Source organism: Mus pahari, chromosome 22 (genome assembly GCF_900095145.1).
Source record: "Mus pahari chromosome 22, PAHARI_EIJ_v1.1, whole genome shotgun sequence".
Taxonomy (NCBI): Eukaryota; Metazoa; Chordata; class Mammalia; order Rodentia; family Muridae; genus Mus; species Mus pahari.
Window position 1 is genome coordinate 10565100 of NC_034611.1, and position 23719 is coordinate 10588818.

The 23719-nt window shown below is 37.2% G+C and overlaps 1 protein-coding gene across 1 annotated transcript in view; it reads right to left on the minus strand.

The window, feature by feature from the left end:
- Positions 1–3721: 3721 nt before the first annotated feature.
- The window catches only part of Rb1cc1 (RB1 inducible coiled-coil 1), a 60291-nt gene continuing 40293 nt past the window's right edge, over positions 3722–23719 (minus strand). Inside the window, exons 16-24 of the mRNA XM_021222022.1 lie at positions 17045–17210; positions 15414–15522; positions 15089–15329; positions 13747–13795; positions 12741–12788; positions 9448–9506; positions 7414–7550; positions 5439–5509; positions 3722–4683 (exon numbers count right to left, since the gene is read on the minus strand). Coding sequence (XP_021077681.1) covers positions 4606–4683; positions 5439–5509; positions 7414–7550; positions 9448–9506; positions 12741–12788; positions 13747–13795; positions 15089–15329; positions 15414–15522; positions 17045–17210 — 958 coding nt within the window. The 3' untranslated portion in view covers positions 3722–4605. The remainder of the gene's footprint in view (positions 4684–5438; positions 5510–7413; positions 7551–9447; positions 9507–12740; positions 12789–13746; positions 13796–15088; positions 15330–15413; positions 15523–17044; positions 17211–23719) is intronic.

Below are 23719 nucleotides of genomic sequence, written 5' to 3' on the forward strand. Positions count from 1 at the left end.
GCCTTTGTGAGGTCTTCTGTTAAGATGTCACAACTCTGGGCAAGAAAAAGTGACACCTACAATTATTTCCTTGCAGTAAACTTTACACTTGCACTCCAAGAGGTATGCAGTATGATTTAACTAATGATAATGGTGAAAGCCAAAGCTTTTTCACCACAAACAAGACATGGATGCCCACTTTGGCATCTACAATACAAAGTATGGATGTTCTAGAGGGCAAACAAGGAAGAAGTGGAGCTGTACTGGCAGGTGACAGGAAAGCCTTGAGAACCTCCATCAAACAAACAGTTAAGTTTCAGAATATAAGAGCAACACATGAAAACTAGTGAAGAGTGACAAAACAGTGGCATTAGACAGCATGAAACACCTAGGAGTGTCCAAGGAAGGACTAGCATACTAAAACTATAAAACACTGACAAGATGAAAAACTTCCTTTGTGGCCAAATGAACACAATACTCCCACTGATGACATGCTTAATGTGATCTCTATTAAAATCCTAATGGTGCCTTACCACTAAATACATGTAATAAACATGCTTAAAAAAAAAAAAAACCTTTCATCAGCACACACAACACAAGCTAGACTGCTTGTGGACGTTGTACATCGTGGTGCGCACTAGGCTCCGCACCACGATGTACAACGTCCACAAGCAGCTAGAATTATCTGGGAAGAATTTGAATTGAGAAAAGTCTCCATTGGTATGTTTTTAGGAAAGCCTGTTGGGCATTTCTTTTTTTTTTTTTTTTTTTTTTTGGTTTTTTTTTTTGGTTTTTCGAGACAGGGTTTCTCTGTATAGCCTTGGCTGTCCTGGAACTCACCAGGTTGGCCTCAAACTCAGAAATCCGCCTGCCTCTGCCTCCTCCCAAGTGCTGGGATTAAAGGCGTGCGCCACCCACGCCCGGCTTCGGGCATTTCCTTTAGTAATGACTGAAGTGGAAGGGCAGACCACTAGGTGTGGTAACACCGCTGGGTAGGTAGCCCTGAGTTGTTGAGCAAGCTATGGGGAGCAAGTTAGTATGTGGCCTCTTCTTCAGTTCCTGCCTTTACTATCTTCAATAGTGGAGTGTGACCTCAGTTGTACAATGAAATAAACCCTTCCCTCCTCATGTTACTTTTAGTCATGGTGTTTTATCACAGCAAAAGAAAAATAAAACGTTACCAAGTTTGTAGGATATTGCTGTGACAGACATGAACATGTTTTTGGTAGAGTTATGAAAGGAAGTTGGAATTCTGGGCTAGAAAAACCATTGAATAGTGTGGTGGTTTGAATATGCTTGGCCCAGGGAATGGCACTATTACAAGGTGTGACCTTGTTAGAGTATATATCACTGTAGGCCTGGCCTTAGTAGAACTGTCAACTCCTCAAGAACTATGCCTACCTGGAAGCTGCCATACTCCCACCTTGATGAGAACGGACTCAACCTCTGATCCTTATCAACCTCTGAACCTTCCCCAATTAGTTTTCCTTCTAAGAGTTGCCTTGTCTGTTCACAGCAGTTAAAACCCTAAGACAAGAAGTGTTTAGAGCTTCATGTGAGAGCTTAGAAGAATGGTATGAGCAGTATAGATGATGGAGTCTTGGCCTGATAAGTTTCGAGGAAATTTGAATCTGTGGTGTCTGCAGCTGGGGCTAAGGATCAATCAGCTGTGTGACTACAAAGTGACTAGCTACACTAACATGAAATCTTTGCTACAACAATTTATACTGCTTGGCAGGGGATTAAGAATCAAATGTGAAAGAGGCATCATAGAGGCAAAAATCTTCTGGAAGTGTTTCCTTGGGGTCACCACACAGAAGTTGTGATCTAGAGGGGTCAATAATATCATAACATAGTTGAACCTGGAAGACAGTTGAAATGTGACCTCTCAGCTGCTGCTCCTCCAGCTAGCTATCTGCCACCTGCCACCTCTTCTCCATCATCATCATGGACACCTGAAACCATAAGCCAAACATCACCCTTTCTTCTACAGGTTGTCTTGGTTTTGTAACAGCCAATAGAAAGGTAACTATAACTATCAGATTCTAATATCTTGTTCCTAAATGTAAAGAAACAAGTAAAGCTCAGACTCGAACACTTGCAACACCGATGTTAAATAAAGAGACATAGAAACAGAATGAAGGGTACATAGAAATTCACATTAGTCAGGGTTGGTGGGGTATGCCTTCATTCCCAGCACTTGGCAGGGGTCAGTGGATTTGTTTTGAGTTTGAGGCCAGCCTGGTCTACAGTGAGTTACAGGAAAAGCCAGAGATACATAAAGAGACCCTACCTCAAAAAGAAAAAAAAAGTATGTAAAATTTAGTGTGCTATGAAAAAAACTAAGAAACATTAGGGGCTACAATAAAATTTTTAAAAACTACTTTTATACCTTATTCACTTTTTCAAAACTATTAATTTTAGTTCTATAGACTGCTTTTACTTATTTTTCTCTGAGAAATGGGATCGTCTTCTCTTGCTTCAAATGCTTGAGTGTTGCATTTATAGGCATGAGCCAGGCATATATAATGTTTTTATTATATTAAATTACCACTGTCACAATAAACATATGTAACATAAGCATTCTTTAAAAGTTCACAGTAAAAGCCTTTTTTCTCCCACCTGCTCTTCAGATGTTGTCTTTCTGTTGCTCAAATACTCCTGCCTCAGCCTCCTGTGATGCTGGAACTATGTGTGGCCTCTATAAAGCTACATTTTTGTCCCCCTCGAGACTATAGTATATAAAGAAACCTTTACAATAGTTAACATGTTGAATACTGAAAACATCCATAAATATTATTTGCATTGAAAATGCAAACTATATTACATAGGTTTCAGTACTCTGTTTTAAATATCAGACAAATGAGTCCATTTATGGAACTTCATCTAAAAGTCATATATATCTGAGACTGAAAGCCAGGCATTCTAGCTGCAAAGTTCATATTACTTTTAATTATGTAAAACCAAGAACTCAATGAATTTAGGCTTCTGGAATTGTTTTGTTTTCTTTCTTACAAAATCATTTTAGTTCTCACTTGCTTGGAACATATGTGTGAACACTGGTAAGATGAATATGAAAGCAATATGTAACAAAGATAACCTACGACCACAACATTAAAGCTCAGTATTAACGAGAGTTAGTGTGTCAGAACACACAATAATTCCACAACATAAAACCATATAGAAAATCTGAAGAGCACCAATTAAGTTAAATAGTCTGCACTAGCAGACTCAAACACAAATACAACTGTTTAAAAATACATAAAGTCATTTGTTACACTTGTAGTCTATATATAAAGATGTCATTGAAGGACTGAATAGAAACATATGAAATCATTTGTTCGTTTATTCATTAATGTTTTTGAATTAGGTATTCTATACACTATGATGTTTATTCCATTTTCATTCTATTAGATTACATATTTATAAAAATATTCAACTTATTTTTATGAAGAAATTAAATATTTCTGAAAAAGAATCATTTTATTACTTCTAACAACAACCCTGAAGAAACTCTTTCCAATCAACTAGCCTAGCTACTTCAACATCTTTGTTCAGTGCCAGCTTTTAAACCTTGAATTTACATGGTTCTGTTCCACAGAACACCACTTCACCCTGTTACATAGGATACAAACAACATTTTTTTTAATAAACATGTTTCTCTCTGATACAGAACATTTTTTTTCACCTTTCCCAGCAATCACGCAATATATTTAAAATGTAACCTTTAAAAGGCACACACATTTACACTTTCAATTCTTTATTGTCTTAAAATTGTACAGGTCCTTTACAATACAGACTTTTGTTATTTAAATGACCTCTAAATGTTAATATACAATGAATATCTTCTTCTGAAGGTCAACCATGAATTACGAGTTCATCAATATGATTATTTGAAACAGTCCTAAGATGCTGAGGTTTGAGTGAGTCCTGCCCTTCAAAACATCAGTGGTACAGACTCTTCCTCCTTGGAGCCCAGATGATCTGTGTGAAAAGTGCTTTTGAAGATTGCTCATTATTTATGGCTGATCTTAAAGTCAGTCAAATTACACTGTTATTTTTTTCTGAAACATTAAAGGGCATTTTTTTTTTTTTTTTAAAAATGAACAAATTTGCTTTAGTAGTCTTCTGAGGCAAACTCAAAATTACGATTATCTGCATGCAATAACACTCCTCTTTAAATAGTTTGTAAGGATTTATACATTTTATAAAGAACATGTTAAAGACTGCAAGTACTCTTGAATTCACAAGAGGACAAATGCTGGTAACAACACTGGTAACTATTCAGCTAATATTTATTAACAGGCAATTAATGAGGCTAGTCACAAGCCACAGTGCAGGCTCTGCCCTTGGAAAACATCTACTTTGGTCCAAATTTCTAGTTATTTGGGTGGAAACAAAACAAAACGATTTTGATTCAGCCAAGAATTTTAATAAATTTATTGTTCCTAAGATGTAGCCACTTAAAAGGTAAGTGCAATCCACCAATGAAGTCTATTGTTATGTTGACTTTTGTAAAAACAAACAAACAAAAAAACAAAGATGGCCAGCTGTTTTTAGAGTGGTTTATCAGCACTGGAGGACAAATCAGAAAAATGGTATGAGATGTAGAGATTTCTTCTATGGCTATACTTTCTTATTCCATGACACAGCTTTCACTCTGTAAAACTTTGTCCCCAAAGGAACTTTAAATCTGTTTTGTGCCTAAGAAGGAAAGAAAAAAGGAGTCACTGATTTACTGAAACAAATTACAAGTACCCTTCTACCACACTGCTTACTGCTAGAGAGTTGGAGCGCGAGTGGAGTCTCTCTCTACCCTGTACCAAACTGTAAAAGACAGGCTCCTGACCAAGTGAGAATAAACTAATATTAATGAGTGCTGGGGGTGGGGAGATGGTGTAGCTATCCCCCCTTCCCTCTCTACTATAGTCTAGCTATATACCCTGGATGCCCTGGCATTCACTATGTAGACAAGACTGGCTTCAAATTTGTAGCACCCTTCCTTCCCCTGTCTAACAAAGGCTGGGATAACCTGTGCGTATCTTCACAGCCCAGGGTGACTTGGAACTGTATCGAGCCTTCTGTTTCTGCCTTGGCTTCAAGTGCCCTGGTTAGAGGTATACTACCAATCCTGGCTTGTCAGTTTCACTTTAGCCCCAAATAAAGACTTGAGAGCATCTTTAATCAATGGTGTAGCATATAAAAATGAGTACAGACCAAGTGTACAAATAAAGTTCATTGTTGCTTCTAGTGCTTTCAACATGAGTTACACTGGCTGTTCTCCTTTATAGGTGAATGAACTGTTGGCAATCTGCTTCTATCTAAAGATAATAGCAATATTTACTAAGTTTCTGGGTTAAACTCAATTTAATGAAATTCAAGCTCTAGGTGAACAAGTCAGAAAACACTAGTAACATATAATAAAATTCCTGGGTGTACTATTACAGGGCTACTCTTACCTTTTTGGCTTGACAGTATTCCTTCTCCATTACTTTCCCAAGGACCCAGGGTCTTCTAGATGCGCCTGAAGCTAATAAATAAATTGGTAATGTATTTTCAAAGTTCATTCACGAAAAAAAGAACTTTAGAATCAAAACAATAACGGTGTTCTCAAAAGAATGTTTAAGCACTCTAGAAACCAGTAAAATCCAAATTATTGAACAAAAAAATCCATAGTGTGCTGCAATATATAAGTATGTGTGCTTTTTAAAATACTCATTCAAGGAACAATAGTAATCTAAGTAGGAGTCATGAACCAAAAACTAACTCGACACTGCCACCTACTGAAGGAACTAATAACCTCCAGACTTCTGAGTGGCAGCAGTTCAGTGTGTGACTGAACCTGTGTAACCAGTGCCTAGCACAGCAGCAGCAACACAACTCGGACTCAGTGAGCAATCAATAAGAACCAAGTGAAGTCTAGATATGGAATTCCTGTGCAGAAACTGAGAACAGCCAAGATCAGAACACCAATGCGAAGACAAGTGCATTGTTTTAAAATTCATTACATTAGTAGTGCACATTTTCAACTATACATGTTTAGAAAAACATAAGAAATAATAGAAATAAGGTAAAATGTTAACAGGTGAGTCTGAGTAAATAAGTGGGTTTGAATCATTTTCATCTACAAATGTAAAGAGCTGGGATACAACTTAGAGACACAAGACTTTGATTGATCCCCAAACTGTGAAAAAACAAACACCCCTTAAATAACTAAAAGGAAACAAGTGAAACAGGAACAAGGCTAGAGGGCAGAAAGATGAACTGGGGCATAGTGCTCCATGCCTAGAAACATAGCAGTGGATAGGTACAGGAAGATGAGTTGTAGATCAACCGACAGTTTGCGACTGGCATGGGATATGTGAGACAGTGTCAAAAATCCAAAAATACATAATATGAAAAATGCTACCTATTTCTGAAAACAAATTTATCTTTTCACTTTTCATGGCTATATATCTGCTGTCACACAGACATTCTAAAAATAGGTCATCCATCAAAAGCCATGACGGGGTAGTCAAGCGACACTGCCCTAGCCCATGGATGGGGTTTGGACCATGAGCTCATGTTAGGAAACTGATTTCCCTTTTCTTTTCAGGGCCTAGGTCTGACTGCATCTGCTGAGACAGGGTGCTGGGATTAAAGGACTGTTCCACCACACTGGGCTTGGGGTAAACTAATTTTCTAAGCAGTTCTACTTAGTCTAAGAATTCCAGAATAGCTATTCTCTTCTCTTTGAACTCTTTAATGAGCCAATAAATAATGGACATTATTACTCAGCATGTTGAACAAAGCTCAGTTTCTACAAAATAAAACTCCATAAAACAATAATGATAATGATGAATCAATGAACAAAAGAACAAGGTCGGAAATCATAAATAGTACAAGAAAGGCACTACTTTACTTATTTGAAAAACACTGGTAAGATCTTTCAGCTAATAAGTATATACTAATTATCAACAAAACAAACATCAAAATTCTGACAGTAATATTCCAATTACTAGGTTATATCATGTTTGAATATATATGCAGTGTGAGCAGTTGCTCTACTGTAGAATATTACAGTCAAATTTAGAATTATCAATTTAGTTCATAGAAATATGTAGGTAATGTAGATTTCTTCTTCTTCTTCTTTTTTAAATTTTTCATTTCCCACCCCTTTCCCTTCTCCCTCTTGCTTTGGCCCGGCTTGCTCCATCCATATATTTTTTTATTTTTTATTTGTTTGTCATTATGGATGGTTGTAAGCCACCATGTGGTTGCTGGGATTTGAACTCATGATCTCTGGAAGAGCAGTCAGTGCTCTCAACTGCTGAACCATCTCACCAGCCCCAGATTTCATTTTTTAAAAAGGCAGACTTTCCTAATGACAACAGGAGGGAATACATGCCTTCCACTCAAGACCAGTACTGTAGAAGTCTACATATGTGCACTTACCCCCATCACCTGGTTTGAGATCCAGGGCAGGAAGAGACTCTGAATGCAGAAAATATAAAGTAGGACTAACAGTAAACAATACATAATTGTCATGCCGCTCATCTAGGATGATGAGAACCAAATCTCCCACCTGAAAACTAAGGAGAGGTAGGTTATTGTCTTAGAGAGCATTCGTTAATCACATGCTACAAACTTGAGACTATCCAGTTGGCTCACTGTTTGTGGGTTCTATACCCACAGCTTGTGTGCAGTAGAAAAAATACCTAATCATAGGTTAAGTTTTTTCCCCAATCTTTCATTTTACACCAAGAAACATTTCTGGAATTTCAATCTTAAATGTGATACTCTTCATTTCAAAAGAAAAAGCAACTGAATCAAGTCATTGTTGTGCCCTTCCCCCAGCCTTTAGCAGGCTCCTCAGACCTGGCTTGTCACAGTTGCTATCCCACCTAGGGTGGGGTCTTCTGACTTAGGTAGTCCATTGTCCTGCCACCTCTGCAGCTTTCCTCCAAGATGCCACTACCTGCTGAGAGGCTGAGCCTGTTCTGACACTATCCTGACAAAGCAGCGATCACTCCTGGTGTGGTCCAGAGATCAAATCCCAGCAACCACATGGTAGCTCACAATCATCTGTAACAAGATCTGACGCCCTCTCCTGGAGTGTCTGAAGACAGCTACAGTGTACTTACATATAATAAATAAATAAAACTTAAAAAAAAAAAAAGAAATAGTTATAACTACCTACGTGTACACTTAACTAGTGTCTACCGCTCAAACTGTGCTCAAAGTCTTTACAGGTTCTGAAGATCAACCTCAGATTTAATTACCAGAATAATTTTATGTGCTATATTCTCCAGCTGACAGAGCCCACTATGAAGCCTTTTTCCCTTCTCTTTTAGACACTTGCTTTGTGGAATAGGCTGGCCTCTGACTTTGCCTCTTGACTTCACTTTCTCAGTACTGGGACTACATGTGGATGCCACAAGCACGGTCTGGGAAGAGTTTTAAATGCTGCTACAATTTTGGGGTAAGCACTGTACACTGACTGAACACCAAAGCCTAATATATTAAAAGGAAGTAAAGGATCTGTTGAAGCAGTAAGATTAATACACTGGTCTCTAGAAGACTAATGATTTGAATACACAGCTGGCTAAGCAGACAGCTAACCTACCTATTCTACCCTATCCTATCATCAGTTAGAGAAGATAAAACTGAGATGCTAGGGCTAGAACAAGGGTATCTGAGATTTGTTAAAACAACAACAACAAAAACCCTAGACAAATAAAACAAAATAAAAATCCTTCAAACCAATTAATAACAAAAATCTACTATTCATATAATAAGGGTCTTCTCAAATACTTAATCCAGAAACCAGGTATTGTGATTCACCCCTTTAATCCTAATATTTGAGGGAGTAAGGCAAGAAAATGGTGTGTGGCAGGCCAGAATGGGCTATATGGCAAGACTCTTGTCTTAAGAAAACCAAGTGTGTCAAGTTCAGTAATTTTTGCACAACGAGGTTCATTGAGCTGCTATGATGCTTTTCTTTATTATTCCAAAACTCCTGCCAAACAAGCCCAGGGGAGACAATAACTTCTATAAGGTAACTTGGTCCAGGAAAGCTATAATGTTAAACTGTTTGACTGATGAAAATTTCAAATTATACTCTGAATTTATAGCACATAAAAACATAAAATGGAGAAACAAAGCATAGGGACCTAAAAAAATCAAGATCTTCCAATCAGAAATGAGGACAAAGAAGCTAAGAATGGAGACTCAGCTGAAATATTAGCCAGTGTCAAGGAAAGCTTCCTGGGTTTTTGTGTGAATGATAGAACCTCTAATGGGGGTAACTCAGAATACAGTTCCAAAGCTCCAGGAAAACAGTGGAAAAAAACCTTGCTTTCCAATCATCTTATCATTATGCACAAGGCACTTGGCTCAATGAGCATGGATCTAACAATTGTGGTGACTACAACACATTTACATTAACAATTTGATGCAAAACACACAAAATAAAAATGAGATACTTACTCTCTAATGGCTATTTTTTCAGAATGTCTTGAAGAGACTGAGGACAAACTCTGAGACATCTGAGACAAAAAAGTAGAATCATGCATTAGCTGCACACACAGTACCATCCTCATCAGAAAGTTCTGCTGTTACACACGTTTTAATCTGTGTTCAAGGTGAAGAGGGCACATGTATGTACATTTACACTTTTATATTCATCAATTCAAAATATCAAATTTTTTACATTAAAAAAAATCTAAATTTATACATTAAATTTCATCTACTCCATTCCAAACACTATCTTGTACAAAGGCAAGGAACTGGTAATAGAATTATCTGACTAAGAAGGCCTAATGCCTTTCAGAGATTTGATTAAATTGCTCAGGAAAGTGACATATATCCTACCAGTGAAGTTAAGTCATTTTAAACACATGTTCAATTTTATTCAGATGTCCTAAAAGCTCACTCTATTAAAAACATCTAAGCTTGGAGAAAAACTTGTCAATGCTTCTGTGTACAGACAGTAAAGTGGGAATGCAGTCTCTGGACACCAGGTCTAGCTGCATGTGCTAGCTCTCTGGGTCACATGGGAGCATCGCTACTTCTCTGGTTACTACTATTCTAGGTGCTAGAAAAAAGCAGTTTTAAAATGTTTCTTAAACCCAACTGCCCTATATGAAAGCAAAACAACAAAATATTAGTAAAAGATCTTAGCCAAATAGGGCTCATATTCCCTTGGGGACTCTCAATAAAAAATGTATTGAATGATGTCATCTGGAATAGGCCACTCTTCTTTAAAGCCTTCTTAAATAGTAATACTACCAGTATTGAACACCTAATTTTTGTTTGTGTGAAGGCAAAGGAATAAAACAGAGGCTGGCAATAAATGGTGGCACATGCCTAGCTAGAATCATCACACTCTGAAGGTAGGACTACGCATTCCTTGCCAACCGGAGAGATTCTTTCACAAAACAACCAAACAAAAAAGAAAACAGAGGGATGCTTCACTGCTACTATTTGTTTGTATATCTGTTTTGAGACAGGGTCTATGTAGCCCTAGCTGTCCTGGAACTCCCTGTGAACTAGGCTGGCCCTGAACTCAGACATCTGCCTTCTTCTTTCTGCCTCCTGAGTGCTGGGATTAATGATGTGTGTCACTACACTCAGCTCACTGTTACTTATTAAAATAATCAATTGCAGGGGCCAGTGAAATGGCTCAGTTGGTGTCATGGTTTGAATATGCTTGGCCTGAGGAGTGGCACTATTTGGAGGTGTGGCCTTGTTGGAATAGGTGTGTCACTGTGGACATGGGCTTTAAGACCCTCATCCTAGCTGCCTGGAAGTCAGTACTCTGCTAGCAGCTTTCAGATGAAGATGTAGAACTCTCAGCTCCTCCTGCACTGTGCCTGCCTGGATGCTCCCATGCTCACATCTTGATAATGGACTGAACCTCTGAACCTGTAAGCCAGCTCCAATACAATACTGTCCTTGTAAGAGTTGCCTTGGTCATGGTGTCTGTTCTTAGCAATAAAACCTTAACTAAAACAGAAGTTGGTACCAGAAGTGGGGTATTGCTGTGATAGGCCTGACCATGCTTCTGTTTGGAAGAATGTAGATTTGGGGGTTTCGTATTTAGAAAGCAGTAGATATCTTTAAGTGGGGCTTAGTTGGCTATTCTAATAGGAATATAAAAAAACTTTGTGATTTGAACTGTACAGACCTGGCCCAAGAGGTCACAGTGGAGGATTTCAATATGTGGGCTAGAAACTTTCTGTGCGATTTTGGTGAAGAATGAGGTTGCTTTTGCCCTTGTCTGAAGAGTCTAGCTCAGGCTAAGGTAAACAGATTTATATTAATTACACAGACAAAGGAAATCACAAAAAAGGCTAGCAGAGACATTGTTTTGTTCTCTGGTTAAGTCTCATGAAGAATGTTTTAAACAAGCATAGCAAGCTTAGAAAGGAAAAATATAAAATATATAATAGAAGCCATTGTTGCATAAACCCTTGTGATCTATATTCATAAATCCAGTCTTTGGGACTATAGTGGATTGAGAGAATCTATAACAAAATCTGACCTTTTACCTCCACACACTGACTGTGATATTTGAGTATGTGCATGAAAAGTATTTCTCCTTTTTTTTTTTTAACCACTAAACATAAGCCTGAAACTATGTCTCCTTTGAAATATGCAATTATCAAAAAATAACTATTTTAGGTGCTAGGAATTCAATCTGATTTGGGGGAAATTAAGTAATTGCTCCATTAAAAACATGACAGCCCCTAAAGTGGGCTGCTGGAGGAATTTAAAAAAAAAAAAAAAAAAAAAAGACATAAGTCAGGACACAGCCATTTATCTTCACTTTCAAAATCACCAGAGTAAATGTCAATTTTCAAAAGATTACAAAGCACTAACTCACTGAATTAAACATGCAAAGATTATATGCATAATTATGGAATCTCAAGAATAGTAGTTCCTTAAAAATAAAGACTATATTTTCTTTTTTTTTTCTAAATATCAAAGTAAGGTAGTCAGTCTACTTTGTTAAATTCTTAGTACAATACACTATTTTCTTTTTTTTTTTTCTTTTTTTTGGTTTTTCAAGACAGGGTTTCTCTGTGTAGCCCTGGCTGTCCTGGAACTCACTTTGTAGACCAGACTGGCCTCGAACTCAGAAATCCGCCTGCCTCTGCCTCCCAAGTGCTGGGATTAAAGGCGTGCGCCATCACGCCCGGCAATACACTATTTTCAAGTCAAGAAAAACAAGATATGGGCACAGTGGTTAAGAGCATTTGCTGCTCTTAAGGAGGATTGGGGTTCAGTTCCAGCATTCATGTGACAGATCCCAACTATCCACATGCACTCACAAGTTGCACATAAATATATGCAGGCAAAACATTCGTACACACAAAATAAATAAATCTACAAAAAAGGCAGAACAGGTGATTCTACAATCAATCAAAATATCAACTCTAACCAGATTCCATCACTTGACAGCCAGTGATGGCCAATGTACAAGATGCCTTAACACGAGTATGAATAAATCACACACGTTCTGGGCTAGAAAGATGACATAGCAGATTAAAAGCAGGTGCCACCAAGCCTGGTGACCTGAGTTCAATGCCCAGGCACACATGGTGGCAAAAACTTACTTTGTCCTCTGAATCCATACTGATACTATGATGGCACACATGCTCCATTCTCTCATTAGTAAGTGTAAAAACAAAATTAGAAAAGGATATATATCCTTCAGGTACATGAGGTCTATACCAAATACTAAAGTTTTAAAAAGAGACATAACCAAAAGAACTCACCAGTCTTTGATTTAACCGCTTGTTTTCTTCTTCTTTCAACTGCAATGTCTACAAGGAAAAAACAGAGCTGTGGTTTATCCTTGGATGATTAGCAAGGGTCTCATCTTCAAGTGGAGTACATGTCCAGAGAATCTATCCTAACTGTTCTGATCACTAACCATTTTACTGAGAATAAGAACACTGAATATATTGTCCTAAAACTTGATTCCCTAAGATTTCAAATCTTGTCATTAGCTGTGTAATTTATAAACACAAAATAAATGCTGCATTTATCCCACCCAAATTTGCTAGTTCAGAGGTGCAACCTGCATTTGCAAGATATTGTTACAACTTGTCTGATCCTGAGGTGTTAATCACAAAACAGGAAGAGAATGGCTAATACATTTGAGTTGAACTGGACAGTTTGTCTCTGGATTATTTTTTTAAACTGGTATACAGCAAAGACACTGGTAAAAATCGTCATGAATAGATGAATGAAACTAGCCATTGAGGATTCATTCTGTTTTCAAAGTACTTTTAATTCATAAAAATTGCCAAATACTTACCTTTTTATTTTTGGTGTATTTGTGTGATCCATGTGTGCTTCTATGTGTGTATGTACATAATTCTGTATGCAATTGAAGGTCCTTTCCTTGTTTCAATTAATATTAAAAACTTCATTACTGCAATCTTAATATTTTTATATTTTTGCTCATTTTAAAAAAATCTACTGTTTTAAAAAAACATGTTGAAATTCTTACTGATATTATATTACTGTTTTCTGAGCTGTTATTAAATAAAATTTTATAAAATAAATCCTTTTTGCTTTCTAGAGATGTCAATCACTGCAGAAGTTACTTAGTGAGACCTGATCCTACAATTATTCAGCTACTAGGAACACAAATGACAGGCCCTCTCAAATTAATCATAAAGTCTTAATTCATAAATGCAAGTCAAAATGCAATGTCTTTAAAACAAAAGGCAGAGTCATCATATTAAACAAGTACTTCACAGAGAGTCTGCTCACCCGTTCTAGGAGCATGATCCTCTGCTTCTCTTCAGATAGCATGTTTTCTCTAAAAGTGAGAGAATGGTTGTTTTTAAGGTTTAAGCACTTTCACAGAATGTACACTCTGAATTGTACATTCATCAACAAGATTTTAGAAGCTTAGCCGGGCTTGGTGGCTAATCCCAGCCCTTGGGAAGCAGAAGCAGGCAGATCTCTGAGTTCAAGGCCAGACTCGGTAACTCTGATAGAGTAAAGAGCCTGTACTAAATTTTCAAAGGTAGCCTATATTTATGAGAACAGCTGATACTCGGTGTTCAGACTTGGACACTTGTTGAGACTATAAACAAAACTTTGTTTTTACCTAGAGATAACTTCTACAAAATTCATACTTTCTCAGATAGTAAACACTCTTTTCCTTACCTGAATTAATTCTGAAAGAAATGTATATGAGGTTATACAGCTTTCTCAGAGTATTACATTGATTATACTTGGTTTTAGATCCTTGTTTACTCTAGAATAGTCCAATTTCTACTTATATACCAGTATTCATACATATGTATCCCTCTTAGAGGCATTAATAGCTATACATCTAAATAAAGATGTGTTAAAATTTCCAATTGTACAAACTCACCTTTTTGTTATTAACAAAAGTTGGGAAAATTGATTGTATTTTTAATTTTTTTTTGGTGTGGTTTTGTGGTCTATGCATGTGTGTGTATAGATATGTACATATGTGTGAAAACCAGGTCCACATCAGGAGTCTTCGTTGAGACTGCTTGCTACCTTTTTTGAGTTTTCTGATTGACTCTGGAGCTCATTAATTCTTCTAGAATAACTGGAGAATGAGCTCTGAAGATCTGCTTGCCTCTGTCCCCAACACCACCCATATCAGGTTTAAGATATTAGATGCATGTTATACTTTATAACCTTATACTGGGCTTCCTATATTGTTTTGTTTTAACTGCCTCTCCTGTACATAGAAGATAGCTGAGTTTATTTCCCTCCGGAGGTCACTTTTCCACTCTGGATTATTTTCTGTCATTTATGAATTAATTTTAATTTCCACATTCTCTTAACATGTTTCTACAATGCCTTTTAAAATTACTTTTATAAAGTTAAAAATACTTCCTTTCTTTAGAATTGTATAATTTAATGGAATAGCAGTACAGACTTTTTACTTTCTTTCTTTTTTTTAAATGTTGAGCCAGCCTCAGCTAAATTGCTTTGAGTTCATTCATTGTTACCCAAAGAGAGCTTTAACTTGTGATCCTCCTGTTGGGATTATAGACCCATGACCCCAGTGTCAGGTACTGTTGAATATAAGCCTCTGATGAACTGACTGGAAAATAAGCCTACTTACTGGACAGACATCATGCTTGTCTCCATCGCTGAATCCACTCTTCCTTCATCCGCCGACTCCAGGACTGATCTCTCTGGCTCACCTGGGAGCTCAGGTGCACAGGCACCATAAAGCTCTGGGGTTGCAGCCACAGGTGCTGAGGAAAGAAAACTGCTAGTGCGTAGTCTACTCACTTCCTCTTCAAGCTGCTTCTTCTCTTCAAGCAAACGAGCCCGGTCCTCGGAGAGCGACTCTATCAAATCTAAGACCCCAAATTCAAAGCCACATTACACACGGAAAACATTTCAAAGTATTTTTAAAAATCATATAATAAGACAGCACTAACCTTTATCCCGCTCTTGCTGCTGCATTGTACTTTTTAGCTTATCACTAAGATCATTTATTATGTTTTCTTTTCTCATTTTCTCTCTTGTTAAGACTGTGTTAAAGTTGGTCTGAAACAAAGGTAATAATAATCAACCGCACACACTTAGGAGACAATGCTATGGAAATAAGACTGCAATGCATTCTTTTCTGAGGTACATTTATGAGTCACGTGACTAAGCAAATGGTATGTATTCCAGGAAAGGTTATTACTTTCTTTGTTTGAACTCGGTATCTTGAAAACAAAATTTTCTCCTTTGTTTGTAATGTCAGAAAGGCGAATGCCTGAGATTGTAGAGACGGAAGTTAAATGACTAACAGTGCTGTGAGTAGAGTGCTGTTGGATACATGACTTTTTCTTTGGGAAACTGTCTTTCCTCTGAAACCGCTGATCTTTGGCTAGCTCTTGATTACCATACTAGTATGTGATTGACTTTCTCTTATTTGAACATGTGTGATGCCCTCCGGGCCTCCATAGCGATTATACTTATTACTCCCCAGGTTTCACCCACTGCATGAAGTTCACATATCCAATTGCCTAGAGGGAACTGACAGACAACTGGCAATTTTAACTGCATTTTAATTAACAAAGGAGATTTAATTTGTTAAACATTTCATTTATAGTCATTAAACATATCCATTCATTAAAATATAACAAATACTTACGTGAGAAAATGATCTAACATGATTCTTTAATTTGCTTAGCATTTACCCAAAACCTTTTAGAAATCCATTAATGGAAACAGACATATTTAACAGGAAAATCATTTGACAGTTTCAGACAAAAATCTAACAACAAAGAACAAAGTAAAAGTTTCAGGCTACCAAGAACATTTGAAGAGCCCTAGAATTTGAAAAAAACTTTTTTTTTTCCAGAAAAAAGGGGAATGTTATCAATGCAGCTTACTACTAGGTAATTTCTGTTTACAAATAGAAAATTAGCACATATAAAAGTACATTAACCATTGATGATCTTCATGAACTATGAATTTCTGTTAATATGAAATGGGTTAAGATAATCACAATTTTTTTTGTTTTGTTTTTAGAGACAGGATTTCTGTGTATAGCCCTGGCTGTCCTAGAATTCACTCTGTAGACTAGGCTGGCCTTGAACTCAGAAATCTGCTTGCCTCTGCCTTCCAAGTGCATGTGCCACCACTGCCTGGCGATAATCACAATTTATAATAAGCAAACTGGAGCCTTAGGATAACTCAAGATAGTTGTTAGCTTCCCAGTTTTGAATTCAGTTAAGTCAGATCCTAATTCATTATGGGACTCTGAAATTGAGTATGTTTTTTATAAAAGACCACAGTGAGAACTGCAGAGAAAAAGCCCAATTACATGCGAACTAAGTTGTGCCAAGGGCATTGCAATTCTCAAAAGCAGATTTCGGGTCTATGTGAATTGATAATTCATACATAAACTGCTAACTACATCCATGTGACATTGTTACAAGTTTTCTTTTTAAAATAAATGCTTTCATTATGAAAAAGATCAAACATTAAGAAGGTCAAATAATAGAAACAAGAGCCCTCAACTGCAGAGAACTAGCTTGGCTGGTTTCTATCAAGCTTCCTTAGATCTCAAACACACCTGCTGCTCAGCAATCAAAGAGGTTCTGACATTTTGCATTTCTTCATTCTTTCTTTTCTCTTGTTCTTCAAGTTGTTCCAGAAACTTAGCTTTTTCTTCTTGAAGTTTCTCTTGAAGTTCAGCAACTAAGCTTGAAGAATCTTCTCTGGCTGACTCAAAGGCAGGACTTAAAAATTGAAAAGACATTTTTAAAAAACCAATAACAGATAATCAAATATATATCAAATATCATAGTTAGGTTATTTACCTCCCAGAAACCCAAGATAATGAGAAATGAATTTCTGTATTCATAAAGCCCATCTTTCTGACTGAAGGTAAACTATGAAGTATGTAAGATCTGAAGTAACATGACTGATGACAGCAACAAATGTGCAAATGTGGCATAATCAGGGCTTCCATCTGCGCCTATGAAACCGATGTGCTTGTTGGGAACTTCAAGACTCTCTTTTCTATCCCTATAAACTGAAGAGGAAACGCTTACCTGGTGACTTCTTAGGGACAGTTTTACTTTCCATAAAATAGATTTTGGCTTAATTTGATGCCTAGTGGTAAATAATATGAAGCTAAAAAAGAATTCTCCATACAAAGAACATCTACACATTCTTAAACTGATTCGCTTCAGTCAAAACTTGGGAGCAGACATGAGAATGGCCAAGTAAAGCACAAGCAAGCCCGGGTGAATGATTGATTACACACTGGTTAGTAATTTTAAATCTTTTTTATTTTCTTATTGGTTATTTTATTTATTTACATTTCAAATGTTGTCCACCTTCTAGGTCTCCCAACCTCAACACTCCATTGAATCCTTACCTCTATGAGGGTACTCGCCCTCTTACCCACCCATTCCCTTCTCGCCACTCTAGTATTCCTCTACTCTGAAGCATCAAGCCTCCACATGACCAAGGGTCTCCAATCCACAAAACGGAAATAGAAGGAACACTTTCTATTTCATTCTATGAAGCCTAAGCTGATACCTATACCACAAAGACCCAACAAAGAATTTCAGACCAATTTCACTTATAAATACTGATGCAAAAATTCTCAATAAATAAATCCAAGAATCCAAAGTGATCATTCACCTCGATCAAGTAAGTAGGCTTTATCCCAGGGATGCAAGGATAGTTCAATATACGGAAATCCATTAATGTAATTAATCCACTACATAAACAAACTCAAAGGAAAGAAAAACCACATGATCATTTCATTAGATGCTAAAAAAAAAAAAAAAATCATTTGAGAAAATTCAATATCCCTTCATGTTAAAAGTCTTGGAAAGATCAGGAATTCAAGGCCCATACCTAATCATAGTAAAAGCAATATACAGCAAACCAGTAGCCAACACCAAACTAAATGGAGAGAAACTTGAAGCAATCCCACTAAAATCAGGACTAGACAAGGCTGCCCACTTTCTCCCTACCTATTCAATATAGTACTTGAAGTCCTAGCCAGAGCATTTCGACAACAAAAGGAGATCAAGGGGATACAAATTGGAAAGGAAGAAGTCAAATTATCATTATTTGCAGATGATATGATGGTATATATGTGACCCTAAAAACTCCTAAACCTGATAAACAGCTTCAGTGCAGTAGCTGGATATAAAATTAACTCAAACAAATCAGTAGCCTTCCCCTACACAAAGGATAAACTCTCTCCCTATCTATTCGATATAGTACTCGAAGTTCTAGCTAGAGCAATCAGACAATAAAAGGAGGTCAAAGAGATACAAATTGGAAAGGAAGAGGTCAAAATATCACTATTTGCAGAGGATATGATTGTATACTTAAGTAACTCCAAAAATTCCACTAGAGAACTCCTAAACCTGATAAACAACTTCAGCAAAGTGGATGGATATAAAATTAACTCAAACAAATTAGTAGTCTTCCTTTACACAAATGATGAACAGGATGAGAAAGAAATTAGGGAAACACCACCATTCACAATAGTCACAATATAAAATATCTTGGTGTGACTCTAAGCAAGCAAGTGAAAGATCTGTATGACAAGAACTTCAGGTTTCTGAAGAAAGAAACCGAAGACGAAAAGATCTCCCATGCTCATGGATTGGCAAAATTAACATAGTAAAATTGGCCGCCTTATCAAAACCAATCTACAGATTCAACACAATCCCCATCAAAATTCCAACTCAGTTCTTCACAATGATAGAAAGAACAATTCTCAAATTCATCTAGCATAACAAAATCTCAAGATAGAAAAACTATCCTCAACAATAAAAGAACTTCTGGGAGAATCACCATCCCTGACCTCAAGCTGAACTACAGAGCAACAGTGATAAACAAACAGATCAATGAAATAAAATTGAAGACCCAGAAAAAAACCCACAGCTATGGTCACTTGATCCTTGACAAAGCCGCCAAAACCAGTGGAAAAAAAGATAGCATTTTCAACAAATGATGCTGGTTCATCTGGAGGTCGGCATGTAATCTCAGATCTTAATTTGCTTTCAACCTTTCAAAGATTCCTAAAATATTGCCTTTGAAGTACTGAACCAAACCAGGCATGGTGGTTCATCCCAGCACTGCAAGCTTTCTTACTCATACCAGGATGGGCTTCACATACTGTCGGTGTGCCTGGGCCGCATGGCAAGGCTCTTGTCTCAATCTCAATAGAGGCTGTTGTGTTGCTATTAGAAAATAAACTTTCAGTGTGCATTTGGTTGATTTTAAAAGATACTGGAATGTTTTTGGAAGAGAGGTGCAAATTATAAACAGGGTTAGTTAAAAAGTTTATGGTTGGGGCTAGTGAGGTGGCTCAGCAGGTAAGAGCACCCGACTGCTCTTCCAAAGGTCCTGAGTTCAAATCCCAGCAACCACATGGTGGCTCACAACCATCCGTAACAAGATCTGGCGCCCTCTTCTGGAGTATCTGAAGGCAGCTATAGTGTACTTACATATAATAAATAAATAAATCTTAAAAAAAAAAAAAGAAAAGAAAAAAAGTTTATGGTTTTCATGCTCATGCCTAGTTTTATAATTATGGTGACAATGTACAATTACTACTATAGCAACTGAAATTATGCAGATCACTGGGAATCTTTTACCCATACACCCAAATTTACAGATAAAGCTAACACAAACTTAAACACTCAGACAAATTTTCCACCTTAATTAAGCACTTAAGCAACAGGTCTGATTTATGAGTGCAAACAGGTTGTGATCTTGTATTTCATATAACACTGCATTAAAAGATGAAGGATTTATTTTGTTTCTTCTTGGGGCTGAAAGAAAGTTGCTGTGCAAGTTTAAGCTTTATCAAAACTAGTATGCAGAGCTGCATACAAGAAGTTCTAATGAGAAACACAAAGGACTCGGGACTGTAACTATGTATAAAACCAGGCATAGGCAGGGCTGAGGGCCGGGCCTGGTGGCGCCTTTAATCCCAGCACTAGGGAGGCAGAGGCAGGTGGATTTCAGAGTTCGAGGCCAGCCTGGTCTACAAAGTGAGTTCCAGGACAGCCAGGGCTATACAGAGAAACCCTGTCTCAAAAAACCAAAAAAAAAAAAAGGCAGGGCTGAGAGGTAATCCTAATTAGCTAATACAGTTAGCTGTGCAGCTGGAGGATATACATAGCAATAATTTAGAATATAGAAAGTCATAGCCAGATTAGATAATCAAGGGGAGCATTGTATGGAATGTACTGAAGTGGGGCTACAACTGGCAACAGTCACAAATTCAAATTTTACTGTAAACAAAATGCTTTCTGAATGATACTATATTGAAGGAGAAGAACATGTAACAAATAAGTAGAGGAAGTTTGCATTACTAAGAATGAAACAGTATCATTCAAATTGTGTGACTGAGGATGTGTATGCATAAGCGCAAATACCTATCATTTCTAATTTTTTTAAAATCTTTTTATCACTGTGTTTCGGAATAAATGCTCGACTGAGATGACAATGGTAGAGGAGAGAGTTCTAGTCAGCAAGCTATCACACTCAGTCTCTCTGCCAAGTGCCTATGATCCCCTGAGCCAAAAAGTGATTTAGTACAGGTATACTGCACAATGAGGAAAAGGCTAAAGGGGTAAAAAATAAAGCCTAGGGCCTCTTGAGATGGAAGGGTTAACACAGTAATGAAATAGTAACAGTTGATATAATGACCAACTTTTGTTCAGTTTTCTTTTCCTAAACTACCAACCACTTCCTGGCTTTGGGGAAGCAAAAAGTTGTGAAATGGCAAAGGAGTAGTAGTGGTAATAAAGGGGCACACTGAAATTCAAACTTAAATGCATACTGGCTAATGCATAGGCTGAGCTTAGTTATAACCTAACTAGTTATAACCTAGTGGTAAAGTAAAACACATGTAGATTAGGGCATTCCACAGCAACATGAAAGGACAATGAAGGTAGGGCTTTGGGGCATGTCTTAGATGCCTTTTTAAATACTAAAGAGCTTCTGTTCCATACAGCACAGGAGACTTCTTTTGCAAAGGGAGGCAAGGCAGTTCCATTATCAAAACTCAGATTCTTTACAACATTCTGTCACAGAATTCAGTTGTTTCCAGACCTACTGTGACTTTCAAACCAGGTATCCAAGTAAGTTAAAATGTAACCAAAGGAGGTTTGCATTCACCAATTACTCAAGTTTATTTTGGCAAAAACATGGAAAGATAAGGTGGAGAATGCACTTAATATGTGGTAAACATAAGCTATTAGTATAGGAACAAGAACCCAAACCTTCTGTTATGGTACAGACAATAAAAGTGTTAACCTAATGATCTCTATTCTATTCAAATTTTCAAAAGCAGTCACTGAAAACAAATGCAAGAATGTGCATGGCAAATTGCAATAAAGCTGTTATCAGAAGCCCCCACACCTTCAGGATCAATATCTCAAGTCATACAAGGGATGCCTGGCAGCAAAGATATTATAAACTCTTTATATACTGTTTCTATATACAAATATCTAAGGCAAAGACTAATGTACAAATTAGGCAAAGAAAGTAACTAACATAGTCTTGTAATAAAATATAAATGTGCCCTCTCAAGATATCCTATCATACTAAACTCACTCTACAAGTCAGGAGAGGTAGGAATATCGACCTGGTGAGATGAAATAAGGTAAATGAAGTAAGTAGCCGATGTGTTAGAAAGCAAGGGCACTTTCCTTCCACATTAGAAAAGGGATCATTTGCCATAATGATCCTGAAATTAAGGAAAAGCTGGGAGTGCGTGTATGTAACAGGAGAGAAAATACACATTATAAAGGTGGACAGATTCCTAGATTCCAGCTTGTCGATCCATGCCATAAATAATCTGCTAATTTTATTAGAATCTGTTTAGCAGGCATTAAATATCTGGCTTCGAATCTTGATTAGAAGCTGACCTTGCTGCACAGATGCCACAGCAGTTTACAATCAATGACAAAGGGTTTTTGTACTTCATTGTCTTTGAAGAATTGTGTAATTAATGCTCCTCACCTCCAAGTCTAGTTGGCAGAGATGCTTGTCTTATTGCCATTCTGGACATCATACTGATCTAACACTTTTAATGGCGATGGCTGGCTAAACCTGATGTGTAGGGTGAATTTACAATTATAAGATATCCTGGTTCAGCAAGACATATGCAGGCCTTGTACAAAGGCTATGAATATTTGGGGTTAGTCAGGAGTGTCTGTGTTCCCTCTGAAAAGGAAAAAGTATTGCTCGACAAGCCTCTTAATCTTGGAAGTAACACATCCCTGCCTAAGTATGTTGTTTTGGGCCATTTACCAAAAACATTTACCAAGACTGTCTACTTGTTCCAGGGAAAAAAGCAAAATCCACTCTTTTATAAAGTCTAGATTAGCATATAAGCTTCTTTAACCCTTAGACCATACACCCGAGTAGGTATTTGAAGTGTGGCTAACAGAAATGAATGATACATAGAAATTTGTGGCATGCTGTAGGATAATCATAATTAAGACCCTATAGATAGGGAATCAGTATTTTCCTTTTGCCAAGTTTATCATCTAGTGCTCTATTAGTCCCTGTACAGACTAAAAATCTTACTACAATAATCTCCTAAATTACTATGAGACCATGGCTGTTTTGCATAAAGTCCTGTCTATATCAGTTACTTTTCTGTTGCTGTGATAAAGCATCATGAGCAAGACAACTTAAGGAATACTTTACTTTAGATTCATAGTATAAGAGTGCCATTTTTGCATGGATGAGGTAAAGTCCAAATGTAGTAGAGCTCTGAGCCTAAGACCATTTTGCTACAATTCTTCCAGTTATGTCACAATAGCAGAACTTGAAATTGATACAAATATTATTCCAAAGAAAAGCAACAGAAATTTTGCCTATGCTTATTTAGAAGTGATTTACTTCTACAGGAAGCAATTCTTGAGAGTAAGTGAGACTGCCCAATGAGTAAAGTACTTGCCACACAAGCATGCTGACTGACTTAGGCTGCAATCTCGCAGAAGCTATATAAAACCAAGTGTGGTAGCACATTTCTACAACACAAGCATACTACTGGTAACATGAGAAGTAGAAATATAAGAATCCTCGGAGGCTTGGAAGGACAATTATTCTGAGTATTCAGAAGTGAATGTTAAGAAAAGAGGCCTTGCCGGGCTTGGTGGTGCATGCCTTTAATCCCAGCACTCGGGAGGCAGAGGCAGGCGGATTTCTGAGTTCGAGGCCAGCCTGGTCTACAGAGTGAGTTCCAGGACAG